Source organism: Nyctibius grandis, chromosome 8 (genome assembly GCF_013368605.1).
Source record: "Nyctibius grandis isolate bNycGra1 chromosome 8, bNycGra1.pri, whole genome shotgun sequence".
Classification (NCBI taxonomy): Eukaryota; Metazoa; Chordata; class Aves; order Nyctibiiformes; family Nyctibiidae; genus Nyctibius; species Nyctibius grandis.
The window spans coordinates 4,729,057-4,751,475 of NC_090665.1; the positions used below are offsets into that span (position 1 = coordinate 4,729,057).

The following is a 22,419-nucleotide window of genomic DNA, read 5'->3' on the forward strand; positions in this document are numbered from 1 at the left end:
TGCCACTTATAGATTTTTATGTTGGGCATTGCAACAGGACCATCTGAAGACTCCCTACCCAGACAGAAGTTACTATTTTCTAATAATTATAATCTTCAAGTATAATTACTTAACCTGTAATCAGGTTTAAAATTTATTAATTATATTTATTATTGGATCTAGTTATACATTTTCTCATTGAAGAAGCCCAAACCAAAAGTATTTACTAACCCAATGGCAGATTTCTCACAAATGAGTCTTTCAAGCCAATACTCCTCCTCTTGAGGAATTACCTTAGTGTGCAACCGCTGCTTTGTCCAGGTGTGGTGTTGATATTTTGGTAAATTATTGTTGAGAGCAGAAAAAGTTTAAGAAGTTTAGGGGACAAGTAGGGGAGGTGGTCACAAGGTGCCTTTCAAGCCATAGCAGGTGCCTGAAAAGACTGTGGTGGAGATTAGCACCACCAAAACCAATATTCTTAAATATTTTCTGCCTCTACTTTCCTGGTGAAAGGGAGAGAAAGCAACCTGCAACGGTACCATGCAGCCAGCTTCCCCATCTCCTAGCAGGATCTGGCTCAGCAAACACAACCTGTGAGACTTTGAGGGTCCGGTTCATAGCCCAGTACAGAGTCACAGGGAGCTGCTGCTCGTGCAGAGGAGCAGGAAGGAGAGCGGCCAGCTCAGCGCAGTGCAAAGCAATGAGGCTGCAGCCACCCAGCCTGGCATGGCTCCTTCTTGCTTAAATCTCACTCCCCACTTGCTCTTTGCATTTGTGCGTGGAAAAATATCCCAGTGACAACAGGTACACTTATACAGTATACAGTGTCTGTCTGAAAAGGAAAATTGTATGAAAATAACACTTTGCATTGGACTATGAATTCCCCTGAACTCATTTAATAACTGACAGCCCCCCTGAAACCAGTGGGAAATTCAAAGGGAGCACAACACAACCTCCTGCTTCCAGATTACGCTCCTTTACAACAAAAGAAATCACACTTAACCAAAGATGTTTAGTTGAAGACTTACATATAAAAGGTTTGACACTGCTGTGGATGTGTTTATGCTGTTTGAGGCCTGAAGAAGTGGCAAAGGTTTTGCCACACTCTGGACAAGCGTGAGCACGAGCCCCAACATGCTGGGAACGAATATGCCTCTGAAGGTTGCTGGGGTCCGTGAAAACCTGCTAGGAAATGAGTACTGATTAACCAAGACACTTGACTGCGGAAGAAGTCAGTTATTACAACAGTCTTTTAAAATTCAAACCTTGGAGCTATTTGGGAGTATTTAAGATTAAAATCCTCACTAATGGGCGGCTATGAGAGCTGTGCCTGCAGTATGGGGCCTCAGTTTCCCAGGATCAGGCAAGTATTTGATCGATCTGTTAATCCCTTTGCAGCCACTGCAGCAGATGCGTTTGACCCTGCCACTAGTAATTGTGCTTTTGAGGTCAGGGATTTCACAGAAAATGAGTCAAAATGCAGCTGCTTGAAACCTCTAAGCACTACTGCAATAGAAATACTTTATAGTGACAACTGAATGTGTGACAGCAAGAAATCCCATACATGACACAGTCTTAGCACCCAGGGCTTGGTTATGTCTTACAAGTGTCAGCTCAATATAGAATTCCCATTATTGCAGCAAATCTACTTAAAAACAAGAAAGTCCTTATGCAAAAAGCCCAAGCTTTCGGAATCTGATAAAAAGCAATGCAGAGCACCGCATCCTGTACAAACAGTCTACACAGCAAGCACGGTGCTGGGAAGTGATGGAGATGCTCTAGAGAGGAGATAGCTGCGCTCACTTAGTGCAGCTGGGGCCCATTGCTATTTCTTATTTTGATTTATATTGCAGTAGTGTCCTGGAGCTTCTGGTCCCAACGCCTGGCACACAGTCCAGGGCACCCATCCGCCCTGCATTTCCCCGGGTTTCTTGCCCCTCAGTGATCCTCTGACACCCCACCAGCCCTCGCAAGGCACCAAGCCCTGAGCTCAGGGATGCTCAGCATCCTGCATCAGTGTTCGTTGCAGACTCCACAGCCACTTCCAAATCAAAAGGGGTATAAAAATAACATATTTATAAAGTAGAAGTCTAAACCCTTGAGAAACTGTCTGGAGCGCGGCAGAAGCCCTACGCCCTCCTGCATCCCAGCCCCAGGCATCCCCACGTCCATGCGCCCGTGCATCCAGCAGCACGCGAAGTGCCAGGCAGCCTACAAATTCACTGTACCTTGGCACAGTTCTCACACTCGTAGTGCTTCCCACTGTCGTGCGACATTTGGTGACGTATCAAGTTGGACTTCCAGTTAAAAGCTTTGGGGCACTGGTCACACTTGTACTCCCTCTCCTCGCTGTGCGACAGCATGTGCTTCTCCAGGCTGCGGAAAGAGGAACAGGACTCGGTGAGGTCTCACACACACGTGGGTTTTTCAGCGGTTTATAGGAAGAGGAGACAGCAGAGCACATAACTGCAGCAAAAAAAATAAAAAACGCCCCAAAGGCCCAATCCTGACAGACCCAAGTCCTTTGAGTACCAGGCTCACCCCAGCTGGGAGGCAGAACAACCCCCTCCCTACCAGAATAACATCCTCTCGTGTTTTGCCAGGCCACTTGCAAATGCTCCAGGAGATGCTCCTTGCCATCGCTCTCTAAGGGATTATTTCACACACCTCTCAGTATTTCACTCTGGCAATTCTTCCCTGCAGTCTGAATTATTTCTACCTTATGACTTTCCCTCTAAACACACCTTGGATCCTATCACCTGACATAACTCCATTCCCCTGATGGGAGTCAATTCTTCTTACAGCAGGAATAGATGAGAAAAAACTCCACTGGAGTAGGACAGGATGAGCGTAAGAAGCCTCTAAATACGGTACACTGTGACTGAAGTGATACTTGGTTATTATTAACTGTGTTCAGTTTTGTAGCTGTTCATTCATTTCTTAGTAGTTTATTTAGTCTATTAGTAGGGTATTCAATCTCCCCCTCATTTCTGTTGCACGTCTTTGAATTCATTTTCTTCCCTGAATTTTCATTTGTAGCAAATATATATTTTTAAACACCTGTATTGCTTGGTCACATACATAGTCGTAACACACACTATTGCTTGAGGAAAGATCACTACACAATGTAAGAGTGGATTCACAGAAAAGCCACTGGAAACTGGGCTTTTTAGCCTGGGATGCCAAACCGGATCATTCTTTCCTCACGTGAAGCTCCCACTGACCTTTGCTGAATCAGTGGACAAAACCTGCTGGGTTTACAGTGCCGTTTGGGTTGTGCAGCCCAAAGAGCAACCTCCATCCTCAGCCACAGGTAATGGAAATGCTTTCACCCTGCGGATGCTCTTTACTTCTATCCCTCTCAGTCTCCTTCCTTCAGGGGAAAAAAATAATTCTGGCTTCCCCTCCTAATACTTGTGTAACAATTGACGCTCCATCATGTGCTGGTAAACAATTTGCTGTAAGACCTAGAGAGACTCTCGTTCCCGGCTCTGGCACCAGCTCCCGGACACCTGCGTGATCTGCCATTAGCGCTGGGCAGTCCCGGCCTCCCCGATCTCCATCTTCCTGCTCAGTTCTTTCTCCATTTAATTACGCACACCCTCAAGCACGGCTCATTCGGGCCTTTTGTTTTATATAATCTGGGTATAGCGCACTTTGGCACTTTTTTCTGTGAACTTTGTGCTGTATTAGTCTTTCAATAATTCAAGAGTTGGGAGAATGACTGCATTCTCTCTCATTTTTCACTCTTTCTCACAGTACTGCCCATCTATTTATGATGACTCGTTCTTTGTTTTCTGCCCTTTCTCTTCAATATTTAATATTTTAAGCTAAATTTACATTTCCTCAATGATTCCCATATGTTAGATATTGTCTTCTGGTTCGCAGGCAGAAAAGAACTTTAACACCGAATAACTCACAATGTGGAAAAATGTTACAGTCCAGACTCCTGCCTCACCCACACCGCTGCAACCCTTTCGACTTGATCTACCTGCATCAGTCCTTTCGAATCAATCACTCAGATTGAAAATTAGACACGCGGAGCCGCATACTGCTCCACATCACCCAGTGAATAAGACCTTGCGCCTGCACAAATTCCCACTCAGTGGGCTTGACCTAGTATGTGGGGAGCAACGTTTGGCACATCATGTTTTAATTTCGGTATCATTAATTTTGCAGAAGCATAAGGATCAGGCCATATGATACGCTGACCTGAGACCCCTCGCATGATGCCGAGTTATTTCTACCTAAAAATAAGGAGCCCAGACCTTAGTTGATCTGAACTATAATCACTCCTCTGATTTCACTGCAACCAGCCCAGTTCATGCCAGTCAAAGATCCGATTATCAGAAGATCCAGTTCTTAATTTAAGAACCCACTAAGGACTTCAGGACAAGGACCAAATTTCTGACTTATTGAGACTCCATTACTTTCTATGCCATAAAACAACATCTGGCACAGAAGTCTTATTCATCTTCATCTTTGGTTTGTATAGAAGATGAAGGGATCAGATTTTGCCCTGGCTGATGCCCTGACTGATGATCGGACTGAAGGCATTACAGAACTTGCCTCACTCAATCACATTTTAAGCATCTACGCTTACCTTTGTAAGTCTGGGAAGACTTGATCACATTCTTTACACTCCTGGATTTCATGCACATCCTGAAGATCATTCTCATTCTCAAGCTTTTTCTGGAAGTCCTCCTCCACCATGGAGAAGGCAGAGTGAGGTGTGCTGCAAGGGAACTTCTGGTGGTCTACAAGCTCAGCCTTGGACTCAAAGAGCTGATCGCAGTCCTCACAGCGATACTGGCGCTCCTCTGGAAGGCAAAGGGGTTGGGCACAGGGAGACCACATCAGTTTTCAGTCATTTTTAACTACCATCCCATCAGGAGTTCGATGACGGTGTGGTTAAATAAATGGCTATTCAGTGAAAAAGAGAAGAACCTCAAGAGAAACCAGGATGCCTTAGAATGCTTTACAATAATACTTTAATTCTACAATGTATGACAGTGCAATACTACCTGTTAATTGACTGGGTGACATCCAATATTGATCCCTAATACTGGCTTAAGACAAAAGTCAGTGTGTTTATATACTATCCTAAATGGGGATATACAGGGTCTAAGGAAGATATCCAGTGAGGGCTGCCGGTCTTCACATTTCTGAGCGAAGAAGACTGACTTAGACATGAACATCAGCATCTAAAATAGCCAAAAGGGTGTTTATAGAGTTTTTAAGTCCTCTCATTTCCTTTAGAGTCCTTTTGCAGCACCCAACCCTGTTCAAAGTAAGCCAGAGACACATGAAGTTGGGGTAATGAAGACAGGGGGCCTTGCTTTAAATTCCATAAAATCGGTCACAACGTGTTTCTTACTGAAAATTAGTGTAGAAGATCACTAGAGTGTCACTTTGGAGTAACTATTGCATTCCATTAATTAGCAATTCCTGCAAAAGAATAGATTAGCAGAAGAAAATCCCAAAAAGCAAACTTGGAGAAGAGCACCCCATGATATTTTTTCCTCCTGGAGTTTCTACTGATGGTCCATACGAGGAGCCAGACGCCCTGGCTTGGTTCCAGTGTTACCTGCCCTGCAGATATAAACACCCAGGGGCTCTGAGTCAGAAACGCACTGAGGAGTCTGACCGAAATCTCAAATGTATGCAGTTGGTTGCTACTTGACAGTTGAGCTGATCCAGAGAAAGCATCACAGGGCTCTGTTGTCCACTGTCCACGAGTAACACTTTGGCTCAGTCTGCTTCTAAATTAGCCCTGTGTGTATATTCCTGCATGTGACTGCAGAGATTTCCTCTGATGTCATTTATACAACAGATAGTTGACCATAGGGATGAGGCATGGAAAACACTACGCTTGAGAAGAGGCACGTCTTTAGCGATAACTAAACAAAGTTACTGCTATGGAAAAGAAACCCAAACACAAAAGCAAATTAGAATGAATGAATAATCCCCACCTTTTTTTTAAGAGAACAAAAGATACTGCTCTAAATGGACAGGCAGTTATAGGAAAGTGCAGCACCTGATACCTCCTGCCCTGGGAAAACCCCTGTCTACTGTCCTGAATCCCTGAGAATTTGTAAAATGTCCACATTGGCATAAACCGCAACCTAACGGGCATCAAGCAGATATCCCACACCTCGTCCCCGCTGTGGCTGTACAATCCACTGCCCGACAGGCAGCAGAGCAAAAGGAGCAACAGCTCAGGAGTTTCAGACCCAGAATCTGTGCCTCAGATGAGTAACAAATGAGCATGAGGAGGAATTTGTTGCTGTCAAATGTTCTCACAAGCGACAGCAACATTAACAGCCTGAGATTTTCTCTTTTCAAGAGGACAGAATAACAGAATACTCAGTTCCGCTGAGTGACAAAAAAAATAACCTATAATCAGGGTCCATACAGGTCCTGCAGGAGCAGCACAGCCTAGAGATAAGGACATGGACTCCTGTTCTCCTTTTGCAATACTCACAGAATGATCAAGTTTCAATCTCAAAGCCTTACTACCGCCCTCAGTTACATCTGCAGACCTTTGTTTCTGCCAGGGAGGTTCAAATAAGCAAGGGTAAAAACTGAATGACATTAGGAGTTGCAGGGATGCAATGCTGAGAAATATCGACTGTGCAAACTAGAGCTCACCAGATTAGCAGGTACAAAACGCAACATCAAATGAAGCGACATTCAGCTGCATTCAAATGCAACATTGAATGAAGCTACACTCCTGGTCGGGCCAGGTTGGAGTGATGGAGTGATGAAGAAAATAACAACACCCAGGGCCAGCACTGGCATCACTTTTGAGAGAAGACTCACCCTTCAGAGGGACTGAAGGAGTTGTGATAATATTAGACTAGTTTATTCACCGAACACCTTTCAGAGAAACAGGAGGGCAGAAGATAGACAAATACAACCATGGTCCAGCTCTCCTCCCTGGCTGCAGTGAAGCCATCCCAGATTTCAAAAGGATTCCAACAGAGGAGAAATCTCCCTAATTTTTTGCTTAATTTTAATGACACTTTCTATTAGATTAGACAGTAAGAAGTGGCTAACCGTGAATGTCCGGAGCCATTGTTTCATGTGAATAATCTTCACTCTTCATGAACAGTAAGAGCTCCTCTCCTGGTTCAATGTCTGCTACCACTCTGTAGAATATCTGCAAAAAAAAAGAAGAAAGCAATTTGACTACCACAACACGCAAAGAGGCATAAACCACTGCCCGTGAGTACTACAGGATGTAAACACGTGGCCAGACCCTGTTCCGGCGTGGGTGCCAGCTGCCATTCGCTGGAGAGGTGCTGACTTTGACTATGGCAGGTCTGCTCCTTCCAGCCCCAAAGCCGTTGGTGCTTCGGGCTCTGTGAGGATAAAAAAGACGATCGCTTTCAACAGCCTCTGCTGCAAAATGAGCTGCGTGATGACTGCAAATATCACCAGCAATTTGCATGCTTAGTAGCCATAAAACGTATCCCTGAGTGATCCATGTAAGGGAAGTAACCCCTGTTGCACTGGGAAAAGGGACTAAAGCAGCCCTGAGATGTTGCAGATCAAACCACAGGCCTCCAACCCCCATTTCAACCATCTACGCAGTCCAGAAACCTGCGAGGTGAGAGCAGCTCACAAACCAGCGCGCCTGGTTACTCCTTAGCTCCAAATGAGAATGAAGAAAAATCAGTCCTGGATGAATAAACACTGCGAGCAGCCAAAGCTGCTGGTGGTGACCCCGGCCGGTGGCGCCTGGTCCCGTGTACAGGTGACATCAGGCTCCGGGCTCTGGGAAGGAGCCCGTCGGGGAAGCAGGAGGCTGCGGGGGGTGAAGGGACTGCACTCCCTTGGGTCCGTGCATGCAGAGCAAGCGCGCGCCAGCACAGCAAGGCTCTGCCGAAAGGACATGCCCAAAACCCATCTGGCTGCTCTCTGCCTCAGCAGGAAATGTGAAGAGCACTAAAAAGCTCCACAAAGCAGCTCAAATAAATATTAGTAACTTCCTCAGGTCTTGTTAAACAAAAACACATGACAGCTATGTTTCCTACACTAAAAAATGATACTTTTGTGTTTTTTCAGACTAATGTATTTTTAGAGGTTTCGCTCTCAAACTCGTAACTCTCAATACTCGTTTTAGTGCTTTGGGAGAAAGGCAGAACATCACCTCCACTGTCTAAAGTCAAACAGATGTGTCTGCCACAAGGCAGTACAGATATCTAGAGACGCGTGGGTATTTTCCTCGCCCGGTCGCACATGAACCATCACCCATCGCGTGGCCCCGGCAGCCGAGCACATACCAGTGTCCTCCAGGAGGTGGCCGTATAGCCTAATCGTTTCTATCTGCACAACCGGCCTTTGCCCATAGGTATGGGCTAAATACCTAAAAATAACGAAATAAAATGCATTTCCTCGGATTTGTTTTCTTCACCTCGTCCCAAAACTGCTCTGGAGGAGGCGTGCAGGGGAGCGGTGGTGAAGAATGCCCGGGCCAGCTTGTCCCACCACCCTGGTGCTCGACCCTCTCCAGGTGCCAGAAGCGCTGGCCAGACACATCGGGCACAAGGCACCTGTGCCACAACCCCCAGCTTACGGCCAATTTTCCCCATAAAAGCCACAAGAAGGAGCTTACAGGCAGCCTGATCTGCCCAGGCCGCACCTCCCTCCTCTCCTATGCCACCCTGGTCAAACCATCAGCTGGGTCTGCTTGGCCTTGACATTTTTACCCCTTGCTGAGGGGATTTTGAACTCCACAGAGTATTTTGGAGTGAGCAAGGGGCCAAGAGAGCCGTGGCAGGGTCTCGTACATGTCTCCTCATGCAGCCGGACAAACGCCTGGTACTAAAATCCCCTCCAGAGCCGATGCCGCCATCGTTTCTGAAGGACACAGGGCCACTGCGTGGGCTTCGGTGCACCGGGGACACAGCTGGGGCAATGCAACTCATCTGATCAAAGGCCGAAACACATTTAAGTGAAGCCAGCTTTTAACTCACACACATAAATATGACGTCAGCGCTGCATCCAATGACTATTTGCTTTAAGCGACGCTTGTTTTTCCATTTAAGATAAATGTATTGAAAAACGGGCTTTTTTCTTCCAGAAGTATAATGGCCTCCTCACATCTCAAAGGGAAGCTGCAGTCCGATCTGTGGAAGATAAGCCTGGCTGCAGGCTGGCTTTGAGTAGAAATAATGTGTGCGTGACATGCAGCATTGCACACCAGCCGGAGAGACTTCTGCAGGCAGGACCTCCATGGACTCAGAGGGGACCGTGCCAAAGCTCCTGCTCTGCCCAGGACAGCTCTGCCCAGGTCTTGCCTCGGTGCTGCCAGGTTTTGTGTCACGGTCGGGTAAACTCAGCTGTTCCTCAGAGGTCAGCGGTGCATCCACACCAAGGAGCAAAGAAAAACCACAGCAAAGCCTTCTCTGGTATTTTCCCTCCTCTGCTCATGCTCTCCCATCAAAGGTATTTTGATAAACCTTTTCACCTCTTGTCGCCAAGTGAGGACACATGGACCGTACAGGGGCATAAAGAGGTTCTTGTTCCCGAAGCGCCATACTGGGGTGCATCACTTCTCTTTGGGAAGCCCCACTACGATGTAGCATCTTTCTTGCAGCTGTAGGACAAACCCCTAACCAGGGTGTAACCTCTGCAGCCAATTGTCCTGTGTGTGTTGGTATTTGAAAATATCAGAGACGATTAAGCTACCCTTCAGAAACTACCTGGCCAGCCTCTCTGTACCTCAGCAGGGAGATGAGATGGAGTATCTCAAAAAACGCTGTATTTTAGGTTGAGGGGTGTTTCTTTATTTTGCATGTCAGAACTAACTCCCTCCAAAGCAAGGTCTAAGTCACAGATTTCCAACTCTCGCATTTTGACATCATCATTATTATTATTATTATTAAAATACTAACTATAATTATTATGAAAAATATTTTTTTTAATTTCTGTATGTACAAAAACCCCCCACCTGCACCTACAGATTATATACCCAGATTGTGTTCTAGTAAGGATCTCAAATAAAATATATTGAACTTTAAACCAAACTGATCGTGCAGGTAAATTTAATCTGATTTTAATAGCTGTCCTTATTACTTCACTTAAAAGGCTTTTTTCTCACTCTTTCCACCTAAAACATCCTGGAATTACCCTGTCTGAGAAAACCCAAGAAGTTAACTGTGTCCTGTGGAAATGAACCACGTTGCTCCAGTTTTGAGGCAGCAGCAGCAGCCTACGGAGGACAGACGGCGTGGGGGTGCTGCGAGCCCCGAGGTGGGAAAGCTCCTTAATTACCCCCAGCCCCACAGGTCCCCTCCTGGCTGCCCCTGCTTTGCAGCAGCAGCAACCTCTGCCGCAGGCAGCAGTTTTGGTGTTAGGAAACCGCAATGTAAAATAAATGGACTTTTCTATTGCAAAGCCTGAAGATGCAGTCCAGACTCTACTGTAATTAATGAAAGGTTTTAATTTTCTGACTTTCACCTCTTCAGCCTACCAAGCCCCCTTCATTACCTGGCTTTCTCAGGCTAACCCACGCTCGCGACGCACGAGCGTGCACCAGTCTGCCTCAAGAGGCATAGGAAGAGCTGCTGCACGGTAGAGAAACAACCGGAGAGGGGAAAAAAAAAACAACAGCAAAGTCCAGATGCGCATTTCACATGCCCTGGGATCAGCGGTGTGTGACTGCAGTTTATATAGGAAGAGCAAAATCGGATCCAGATCTGGAAACACTTTCAAAGTTCAGGGGGTCTGGGGTGGGGAGAAGCTGGGGGAGGCCTAACTCATCAGTCCTCTGTGCCTGCCTACACCGCAGGTCATATATTTATGCTACCGAGCAGAAATAAAAGCTCCCAAACTGCAAAGCCATAAAGGGAAAGGGGAGGGGGAAAAAAAAAAAAAGGAACACACACAATTTACTTTTAAATGGATGAATAAGGCCTCATTGTTATGAATCCCAGTTTACTTTTCCTGGTCAGGCACTTGAAATTTTATTTATGCTTAATAGACTGCATTTGGCATGTGTAAAGATGACAGAAGCGTGAATTATGAACGACCTTCAACCTCTTCAGGAAGTTGTAATAATTGAAATAATAGCGAAAACGCACTCCCCGCGCGCTCAGGCCGGGGCCGCGCTCGGCCGCCTCCGCCTGCACACTTTGAAGTGCCCCGGCCGTCCCGCCTGCCCCAGCAGACCCACACTGCTCTGTCTGAGCCCCCTCTGGTCCCGTCCACGTGCCCTCCAGCGCCCAGGGAGGTTTAACCAAAGGGTGGTGGTTTGGGGGGAAAAGGGACACTTCAGCCGCTGTGTGAGAGCAAAGGCACCAGCTGCCATGCGTGCATCTGTCGTGTTCAGCCCCGAAGAGGAGTTATATTCCATTGCATCCGGCTAAACCCTTTAGTCCCATGTACATGAGAGCTTTGGAAAACATTGCACGTGGCCCAGTGCTGCCTGGGAAATTCAGATTTTAGGGCAGGCAAGAGATGCTGCTCCGAGTCAGTGCAGTTTGTACTTTAACCCCCAGGCGATGCATTGAACTTACATCTAGCACCACGGGGGAAGGCACCGAGTGACTTCATCCTGCACCACACTGGTGCAAGCGGGAGGACCGAGCGGAGGACCCACTTGGGATGGGATGGTGGGAAGGAACAGAAGACACCAATGGTGAAGTGCACCTCGGTGAAAGCCTGGTGAAGCCCATCAGTGCCCACCAAGCCCTGCGCTGCTGCTCCTGCACCGACATCCCATCCTGTGCCCAACTCGCTCCCGGCTTCCACCACATGCCGTGGGTACGTCTGCCTCAACTAAAGCACCGGCCTCAGCTCCCGGCCACCCTGGGGGCTGCGGTGCACTGGAGGGGAGCGTGCCCCGAGCCCGGGCAGGAAAGCGAGCGCCCAGAGAGGCGGCGCGCACGCTGCCAACTGGCACTTGCCTCCGCACCGCTTCGGAGCAAGAGTGGAACTTGCCTGAAAAGCAAAACAAATTAAATGTCCAAAACTAATAATAAGCGTTATGTTCAAGGAGCTCGATCAAAATCAGGATTTATGCCCACAGAAAAATGAGGACGAACGGATACATAACCTCACAACGAGCTGTAATTAAGCATTTGAGAGGAAAAAAAGAAAATAAAAAGGTCCAAACAGCAAAGCTTCAATTTTAGCTCTTGTGATGAACAACTTCTGCAGCTGGAGAACTGTGTGATGAAACCTGAGCCAGGTTCTTCTTGCCATACTCAGGCAAATGATAAATTGAAACGAACTGGAGTTTTTTCAAGGGCTAACGCAGAGGAGTCCTTCCTGAGCACTGTACTGGGCCCAAAGAAAACTTCAGCAAAAATCCACAGGCAAAACTCAGCAAGTGCCTGCGTGCGAGCGGCTGCGTGTGCACAGGGGTGCGGGTGGGAGCCCAGTGGGGAGGAGGGGACCCTCCCCTTCCCCCTGCCGAGGTGGTGGGGGAGCACCACAGTGCCTCGGCACCAGGACTGCAAACCCTTTCCTTCCTCGTGTCCAAAACGCCCCGAAACTGCCAAAGCGGATCAAGCAGGAGAGGCCGGAGTGAGGACACTCTCCTGAAATGGCACCAGGAATCCCCATTTTTCCATCTTCTGAGGTAAAAGGTGCCTCCTGCTCCCCCAAAGGGAGGAGGGAGCTACAAGACATCCCTCCGCAGGGCACCCTCTTCAGTGCCTCGAGGGCTGCAGGCCACCTCCCCAGTGATACTCATGTCTTCTTCCATCGTAGGTGAATTTTAGCCTCTGTGAAAGCCCTAGGTCCAGGTGAGGGGCTGCCACATCCAGCCGAGCTGCTCCAGCCTGCAAAATCTCCTGCTCGGGGGTCACTGACCACCAACACCAGACCACAACCTCTGCGTGTCCGCCCGTTCTCCTGAGGTGACCTCACCATGCGGTTGTCTTCTAACATCCCACCTTCATTCACGAGCCACACAAAGTGTCAAGTGCGCTGCAGCCTTGTCCTAGCTCTGTGGACATCTGTAATCCTCTGTACTCTTTCTGGCAAGCACACGAGTATGATTTGACAGCTCTCATCACAAAAAAGGCATTTTTGCTTAGAGATGACGTGCCTTACTGCTTTCATTAAACACGAATCGTCAATAAAAAGCTCATCACTTCGCAGAAATGGGAACAACTAGTTGCCAGTTTTGGTTCTAAACAATTTCTTTTAGGTCACGTCAGGACAGGCCAACGCCGAGCACGGTAACACCACCAGCACGTTAAGGTCCTGACAACACAGACAGACGTAAAGACTGGGCAGGAGTTTCACCCACAGCCCCAGCTCTAACTGCAATAAGGGGACAATCACCATTGATGAGCTCCTCGTTCCACCAGCCCTAAGCTAACACGACCCTGCACCACTGGAGACAGATTTGCAGTGGGAGCTTAATTAAGCTTTATTTGCTTAATAAACTAATAAATTATAGGACGAATCATGGTGGAATAGGGCCCCATACGAGCTCAGCGTGCGTGTGCCCTCCTGATCCACAACAGCCCAAACCTTAATTTCACTCTCTGACAACAAAGCCTCAAAACTATCCCTTAAACACGCAACTTTTGCAGGTGGCTGCGCGTCTGGGGCTGCCAGAGGAGCCGCTGCCACTCTCTGCCTGCGAGCTGCCTGCCGCGGAGCAGGGGCAGCGGCAGTAAAACCTGAAACATGAAGCAGATTAAAAAAGTTTGTAAAACGCGTAAGATGCGATCAGGTCTGGTGAAACCTACAGCAGTAGGTTCACTCGTGTAAGTTTATATCGCTGACATCGGGCACGTTGTTAAGAGTGTAATACTACTGGTTTTTCTCACATTGCAGTGGCATATACTTGAGTATAAGGAAACAAAACAAAACACAGGAAAAAAAAAAAAAAAGAACCCCCAAAACCTGTTTCAGCACACACAGCAAACCAAAACCTCAGTAAACTGACCCTGAGCCACTTGGAGTTTCCCATGGATAAACCAAAGGGAACCTTCAGGAGCTGTTTTGTTGAGGGGGAACAGACCTGGAAGCTCAGAGCAGTTTCACAGCATTACGTGGCTGTATCACTGTCAGAGCTCTGCAAGCAAAAAGCAAGAGAAAAACAATATCCAGGAGTTTTAACTTCAACAGCTACCAACTACATTTCTTAAAAGAAAAAAAAAAAAAAATACATTTTTTTACAGCTTGAAGGTGACTGTGATCCCAGCCTGAAAATGTGCCTGGAACGTGTGACAGCTCCTGACATGCCATTGCTATAGTCACTCCTGTATCTGCAACTGCACTTTCATTAACGTATGTATTTTAAAATAATGCTGGGATGACAGCACTGCCAGAAAGCCTAATGGGGCTAATCATTCCAAAGTCATTAAAAAGTTGAACTAACAGATGTTTAATGATAACAGAGGGGAGTTATCTAAGTTAGCAGAAACTGGTATTGAATCCTAACTGACTCTGGGCTGAAAAAACGCAGTCCAGGGCAACAGCAGTGACAAGACTCTCTGCAGCTCTGCACACACTGTAGTCTCTTTGGGGGAAGGAAAAAAATGAGAGTGCCCTGTTTGGGGAATTTTTTTATTCATATACATCTTGAATTACATATGTTCAGGTTAGATTGGAGATGACAGAAGATAATAGGAAGACAGCAAAGAGAAATCCTAGAGCAACCTTGTCTGAAATAAAAAAAAACCAACACAAAAACCAATGCAGCTTTTAAACCCTATTCCACCTCCAATCAAATGAAACACGAGTTGCATCCAGCGTGCATGTTTTGACTGCATCCCACCATTATCGAGCTGTTCATCTTAGCAAAGCTCGTTTATACAGTCATAAGAAAGAGCCCAGGCCTTTTGTAAAGTTGATCCTAAGTGATGAAACGCAACCTCAACCGTGAGTCGGGGGGTGGGGTGGTACGTCTCTGAAAAAAGTCCAATAGAGAAAACAACAAAAAAATGTTTTTCTTTCATTCTTTTTGTTAAACACAGAAGGTAGAGCTCAGCAGAGCGACTAGATTACACATTGCCCTGAGATTCATCTAAATCCTGCCTCAAGCAGTCTGGGAATCATACCTGTCCGTCAGTCAAGCTTGAATTTAGTAGCATAAACTTGTGGGCAGCGTGAGGCTGGGAGCGCTGGCAGGAGCTTTCACCTTGTCAGGTACAGCCCAATGTTTGCTTGTGAATTTTACAGATGAGTTGAAGCAATTAGAGGTGAACAATTACTGCTGATGGAGTGTCCGTGCCTCGGGAGCGAGCAGCGTCTCCCACAGCGGGGATGCCCCCCGTGTGATGAGGGCTGCTGAGGTGCTGCTTATTCCCGGGGGAACCACGGGGAACCAGGGTGCCATCCCCACCACAGCACTGGCTGCGGTTCCAGTTGAGCTGGGGCCTCCCATCCCAGCTGGGCTGCATCGCCTCTGCCCTCCAGCTCTAGCTGCCACCACTGATACACATCCTCAGGCTTCACCTTTCCCCCCCCACTTCTTTTTTTCCTTTTTTAAATTTTTTTCCTTTTTTTTCCCCTTTTTTTTCTAGCAGCTACAGAGGCAGAGTGACCCAAAGGCAGCCACGCAGCCTATACACAGGCACATACGCACGCCCCGTCCTGACCTGCATTTGTCACTCCTTGTACACGCACACGTTTGGCCGTGTAATGTCCATTTCCCAGTTTGCCTTCCTATTATATTTTATATTACCTCTAGTGAGCTGGTGCCAGAAGAAAGCAGAAGGAGGAGCTGTTAGAAAGGCTTTTTCGCTTTAAGATTCGAGAGCACATTTTTAGCATTAACTTTTTAGGCTCTGGTCATAAAACGTTGGAGCGCGCGGACAATTTTGTGGGTGAACGCGCAGCATTTCCAGAGGGTCAAATGAACGACAATCTCTTGCTGACAGCGCCCAGCTCGCAACACACTACTTGAAAGACAACCCATTCTTAATTTGCAAATCTCGGCAACAGTAAGCTATTAAAATATGGAATTATGGACAGCACAATACTGTGCAAAATAAATAACGAGTCTCCAGTGAATGAAAGAAATTATTGGCAGCAGTACAGCCACCATTACCAAATCTCAGAAATGTAAACACTAAAAAAAAAAGAGAAAGTTACAAGCGCCATAACTTTCCTTCCAAAAACGTCAAAACGCGGGTGCGTGTCTGCGTCGTAGAGGTAGATGCTGATGTTTCAGCCCAGCGTGTAGTTTCAGTTGCAGCTCACCAATACCAACGCAAAGACAGTAAGTTGCTTTGATCAATGCACGTGATTCCACTACTAACCTTTCCTATCTATGCCAGCTCTTATTAAACGTAAAATATTTGAATTTGCTGTTTCAATTGATCTGTATAGTTTCTTTTTCCTATCACTGTTCCATAAAGGCTGTGCATTAAGAGAATTTATCATTTTTCAGTGCAAAGCATATTTCAACTTGGAAAATGTATTTTGCATTTACTAATAATCTTTATGGTTTCTTTAGTTAAACCAGCTGCTATATAAAAAAGAAATTATATCTCAGTCAGCTGGTTCATTCTGTGTTACACGTGCTCACGGCTGAACTGGAAAAGTTGAAAAATAAAAAATAATCTTCTCATAGTTTCTGGAAAAGTTATTTAAACCAGTTTTAATCAACTATCTCACAAGAGTGAAATACATAATGCTGTGCTGGAAATAGCAGGCTGTCTCATATCCATTTCCTATACGTAAGGATTGTGATTAGAAAGAATGATTTCTAATTGAAGCTTTGTGTCTGGTTCTGATTCTTCTTTCAGTACCGTCAAGGCAATTAAATCAGATAGAGATAATCTTTAACATTCACCTGACACAGTTAATTAAGTGGTGAAAAACAAAACACTGATTAAATGAATCAAATCCTATGTTGCAGGTAGTAAAGTTTAAATTGGAAACAAGAATTCACAGTCAGTTGTTGCTTTGCTATTTTAGATATTTTACTTTAAAGAACTACAGCTTTCTTAACCTAACTTCACCCAGTAAAATATTTCATAACGGCACGTATTATGCGCAGACTAAAGCAAACCTTGATTTAAGAAACACCTAATAACTCATCAGCATAACTGAAAACAAAACTCTTCGCTGCGTCCTTTCTCTGCCTGTCCCAGCCTTTTTTCCAACACACAAGGATAAATAACTTTTCAGCCCAACAGAGAGTGGATTTAAGTGCAATAAATGAAAAGAAAAAGAAAAAGAAAACCACTGAAGATCCAGGTTCAGCATACAAGCAGTACGAGGTCCAGCAAAGTGTATGGAAAGGCATAATAATATTCATGCACGTGTGCATTCAAACCCAAAGCCCCATACGTGCAACTACATTGGGAGCATTATCAGTTTTGTGTCCTCCCCTCCACTCCTTCCACTGATTTCACATTACAGCTTCTGATCTACTCAACGGTTTAACGTAGCAATGCAAGTGGACTGGAACAGGAGCCAGAAAATGCTGCTAATTCAAAATCAGCAAATACTGGCTTTGTATTCCTAAGAAAGCAATCCCGCTTTTTAACAGGTATAAGATTAAAAAAAAACTTATTATTTATGAATTGAACAACAATGTGGAAAAATAGAAAATTCATATTATCTATAGCCCATAATCAAAATTACTCTATTCTGAATATCACGTCTGCACCTTATCTTTTGCCATAACAACAAACAGGCCAAAATCTGTTGTGAACTGCTGATATTTTTTTTCCATTGACACCTTAAAGTTCTTTAAAAAAAAAAGTCCAGAAAGTGAACACCACATACCTGATCACTTATCTGACATGCAACAAGGTTGTGCTGATTGTAGCATCCAGCAAACTTGATATATTTGAGCCAGTTTCCTACATCTGGTTGACTGGCATCTATGCAGAACTTCACATTGCAAAACTCATCCAAGATCTAAAAGGAAGAATATAAAAAAGTAAATCTTTCTGTCACTGTCTGGGCATACTAATCAAAAGATAAATCACAGGTTTCCAGATAAACAAATGGATAATAATAACACAGGCATGTTTATTCAGAAATACGCTCCTCTGGTGAGATTTTTTTTTAAGAATGGTCAGAATATATATATATTAATAAAAGGACAATAAACGTACCGAAAAGTGTCTTGACAAATTTACATGTAATCAAGATGTTGTCTAATTATTACTAAAAAATGCTATGTTAATTTAAGAGTGAACCGATTTTTTTAGCATTCATCAGTAACTATTTACATTTAAAATTACTATTTTAATTAAATATGATTCTTTCAGGGAATACAACAAAAATTATTAAAATAGTTGGTGTTGGCTTCATTTGAGGTTTGTGTTTCGTTTCAGGATTTACATGGTTTGCAGCACCCACTTAGTCTTTTTGAATTTGTTGCTCTGAACCAAACTTTCTTTGGTAGGCAGAGTTATTTATCTTGTTTTAATATTACGCTTCCCAAACAGCTCTTCTGTGCAACACTTAAATCGCTCCCCCTAATTGGAGCTAATAATAGAATTCCCTATGCCAAACTAAAGAAAATAAATGAAAAACAATGTAAACACTCATGCAAAACACGGCAGGATTCAATACGTACCAATAAATGGTTCCAATTATGCAGACAATAAACAAATATAATGAGATTGCTTGTGGACAGGCTAAAGAGGATGCTCTATTCTAATATTATGACAAACTACTATTCATTACGTATGACTGAACACCATTATTTATTTGCAAGCTTTACCACCGGCCTATCCTAAACTTTCCACAGCATCCCAGGAGCTCACTGCTACATTCGTAACTTCTCTGGCTGGGCACGGGCAGCAAAACCCCTCGATTTTACTCGGGAAAAAAAAAAACCTTAAAACACAAGCCCCAAACGAAAAGCAAAGCGAGAGGGAAGCCGTTCCCCCGATGGGAAACGTTTGTATTCACGTCCAGCCCCAGAGCACTTTTGGCCTCCGAGCTGAATGGACGGGAACCCCGGCATTGTGTATCGGAGAGTTAATGAAAACCCACGGAAGTTTCCTATCGAGGGCTCACAATACAGCCCCAGCCCGCGCACGGTCATTAATTAAACGAGCCCCGCGGAAAGCTGCTCTCCCCGCGGGGGCGGCCGGGCGCGGGGGCAGCCCAGGTACGGCGGGCGCTGCCCGGGTCACCGCCCCCAGCCCCGCCGCCCCCCCCCAGCTGCCGGGATCGGGCCCGTCCGTGGGGGTGGGGGTGCGCGCCTGCCTGCCCAGCATTACCCCGCGGCAGCCGGGTTTCTCCTCTCCCCCTGAGCACCCCTGCCCCCCCCCAAAAAGAAGGGGGACAAAGCCAAGCCCAAACCCCCAGCCACCCCAAACCCCGGCGGGGCCCCGCAAGGCGAGTTCCATCCCCCGCGGGCGCGCACGCTGCCCCGCGCCCGCACCTCCGGTTATTTTTTGGAAGAGGGAACATTTAATTTTCCCTTTCAAAACAAACTCCGCTGTGCTCCGAGAAGGGAGGAGGGGGACTCACACATACACCCCCCCCCCGCACCCCCACCCCCCGGGGCGGCGGAGGAGGGTCTGCCCGGGGGCCGGTGGCGCGGCGGGCACCGACGGGGCAGGGCGGCCCCGTCCCGCGGGGCCGTGGGCAGCGCTCGTCGCTCTTACCTTGTGTCGCCGGGAGTCTGCGGGGGCAGGGACGGGGTGGGGAGAGGGAAAAATATCCTTCAGGCGGCTGGAAGCAACATCTTGGCGTCAAAGGCGGGCGGAGGCCGCGGCCGTCGGGGTCCGGGGCTGCGGCGGGCGCTGCGCGGGCGCGGTGCGCTCCAGCATTTGTCGGGGGGCGGCGGGGGCCCGGGGCGCCGGGCGGGGAGGCCGGGAGGGGGCTGCCGGCCCCCGAGGGCTCAGCGGCGGCGGGGCTCGGCGGGTTTCTGCCGGCTCGCCATCACCTTCCCCTTTCGGCCCCTCCTGGTCTTATCGGCTGGTTTGGGGTGTGTGTGTGCAAAGAAAGTTATCGGGAGAGGGGGGAGGAACGGGGAAGGGAAAAAAAAACCCAAACCAACCCAAAACCCTCACAACCCTCTTTAGGGGGCGGGGGGGGGGGAGAGAAAAACAACAACAACAACAAAACCCACCGCACACCGCTCAACAAAACAAACTTCTTTCACTTCTCCGCCGGGGATGGGAGAAAAGTGTGCGTGGGCGGGCGGCGCTCCCCCTCCCCACCCCCGCAGCTGCCCGCGGCGCTTCTTCCCCGCCGCACCCCCGGGCAGCGCCCGGCCCGGCCCTGCCCGCCCCCCCTCCCCGCCCACCCCGTCGGGTCCTGCCAGCCCGCCGCTCCCCTTTCGGGCACTGTCTCTTTAAAGCGGGACAGCCCCGGTCGCGCCGGCGGCCGCCCCCCCCCCCCCCATGGCCTCCCCCCCGTCCCGGGCGGCGGCGGCGGCGCTCCCGGCGCGCTTAAAGGGACAGCGGCCCCGCGGCCGGGGGTCACCGCCGGGTCGCGGAGCAGCGGCCCCGCCGCGGGGGCTCACCGGCAGCCCCCCGCCCATCCCCCGCCCGGGGCCGGCGGGGGGCTGCCGCGGCGGTGCGCGGTGCCTCGGGCCCTCGCCGCTCGCCTCTATTTATACGGCGGCCGCCGCCGCCCGGCCGATCGCGCCCCGCTCCCGGGAGCGCCGTGGCGGCGGCCCCGCAGCGGGATGCGGCGAGCGGGGAGCCGCGCTGCCCTCGCCCCGACGGCTTCTCCCGGCGCTCCAGGAGCCAGCGCGCCCGGCTTGTCATCCGATTTACCCTCGGCATCGCCGTCACTGTGGTTATTAATAATAATTTTTAATGAAATGCAACTTTGGTTTTTTTTTCTGCCCGGCCACTTTCCCGGCGACCCCGTTTGGTGCCGCGGAACCACCGACCCGTTTGCCGGAGCTTCCTAAACGATTTTTTTTTTTTTTTTTTTTCTCCTTTTATTTATTCGGTAACGAATCCCACGAACGGAGCCGGCGGGAGGCTGGGCGCTGCCTGCCGGCGGGGACACCGGCCGCGGCCGGGCCCGCTCCCACCCGCGGGGCAGCCGCAGCTCTCGCCGGCTCCGGGACTCTCCCGGCTTCACAAACGGCCCCGAAATCCCACCGCCACGCAAAGCCTCAAACCGGCCCGCAAAGTTGGGCACCGTCCGTGCTAACTACGGCAAGACACACGTCTGTATGTGTATTTTGGGGAAGAGGGCAGGAAAAAAAAAAAAAAGAGGGTTGAACTGTATCTTTTATTGCACCATCCAGAAGTGCCACCCACTTTTTTTTTTTTTTTTAAGTGCAAATATATATCTCAGACTAAAAGTCGATTTTTCTTTCCCGGGGGGGCCGGGTAGGGGGTCGGGGAAGGAGGGCAGGGGGAGGGCGAGAAGCCGGGTGACAAGAGATGATTATTAATTCGTCTCAGCGGCCTGTTATCTGTGACATTGAACTGTTATTTCAGATAATAGCTATTGTTCGAGGCGGGGAGGGGAGAGAGAAGGGGGAAAAAAAAAAAACCCCGCACGCAGTGTTGGTAGGTAGGACAGGAAAAAAAAAGAAAATTCTTTTCTCAATAACCTCAAAAAACCTGGTGGGAGATTCCCACAGCACCCGGGCCTGAGAACCGCGCGCCCGCCCGCTCTGCCGGACCATTGATTTCCTGCCCTCCCTCCGCTCGCCCATTGTTGGAGATTTTTTTCCTTTTTTTTTTTTCCTTTCTCTCCCTCTCTCTCTTTTTTTTTTTTTTTAATTTAGCCATAAATTGGACCGGCTCGAGCTATGAGCTGTTCTATTTTCTTCCTGTCAGGATGAGGGATTTGTTTTATGATGCATTGTGTATTAAATACAAGTAATCTGGGAAACTGATTGCTCGAGCCCATAGGCCTGATCAGAGGCCCCGATACGAGCCGGAGCCCCCCCCCCCTCACCCCCTCCCGCTTTACCACAAAAGGAGGAAACGCCGGTGGATAAACAAAAGGGCCTCCCGGTACCGGCAAAGCGGGGCGGCCGGCACCGGGGCTCCGCCGCCGCCACGGCGCCGCCCGCGGCCGCTAGGTGGCGCTGGCTGCCGGGACACGGGCCGGGGCCGCCGCGGGACGCGCCCGGAGCGGGGCCGGGGCCGGGGCCGGGGCCGGGGCGGGCGGTGCGCGGCTGCGGGCCCGCCGCTGCCCGTCTTGGGGGGGGGGAAACCCCCTTTTTTTTGGTAATTCCCCTTCGTGCAGCGCTGCCGGCGGCTCCGGTTTGCCCCAGCCGGGCGGGGGGCAGCGCGGCCCCGGGAGGAGGAGGAAGGCACATGCCCCCGCGCCGGAGGGGTCCGTGGCGGGGCGCCTGGCGGGGCGAGCCGAGCCTCACCCCGGTCATGTAAGGGGACGTTGGAGCTACACACACACACACGTCTTTTCCTTCTTTCAAGCAAGAATCCTTTAAACACATCTGTAGCCTTTTCTCTCTCCCCTCGGACGGTTTGGTTGGCGCTTCAAGAGGCCCAAATATTTCCACAGGGTCCCTTTTGCAATTGTTTATTTAAAATAAGTCGCTATATTAGT

General features: G+C 48.5%; 1 protein-coding gene across 7 annotated transcripts in view; it reads right to left on the minus strand.

Moving 5' to 3' along the window:
* MECOM (MDS1 and EVI1 complex locus) overlaps positions 1-22,419 on the minus strand; it is a 343,388-nt gene that overhangs the window by 29,471 nt on the left and 291,498 nt on the right. For 3 of the 7 annotated variants that reach the window (XM_068406158.1, XM_068406155.1, XM_068406161.1), the window contains exons 3-7: positions 17,692-17,826; positions 7,039-7,141; positions 4,583-4,799; positions 2,208-2,355; positions 1,008-1,161 (exon numbers count right to left, since the gene is read on the minus strand). In XM_068406158.1, the coding sequence (XP_068262259.1) occupies positions 1,008-1,161; positions 2,208-2,355; positions 4,583-4,799; positions 7,039-7,141; positions 17,692-17,826 (757 nt within the window). Of the gene's footprint in view, positions 1-1,007; positions 1,165-2,207; positions 2,356-4,582; positions 4,800-7,038; positions 7,142-17,691; positions 17,827-19,535; positions 19,616-22,419 lie in introns of those variants that run through there. The other 4 variants (XM_068406156.1, XM_068406154.1, XM_068406160.1 and 1 more) reach the window with 2 other exon arrangements.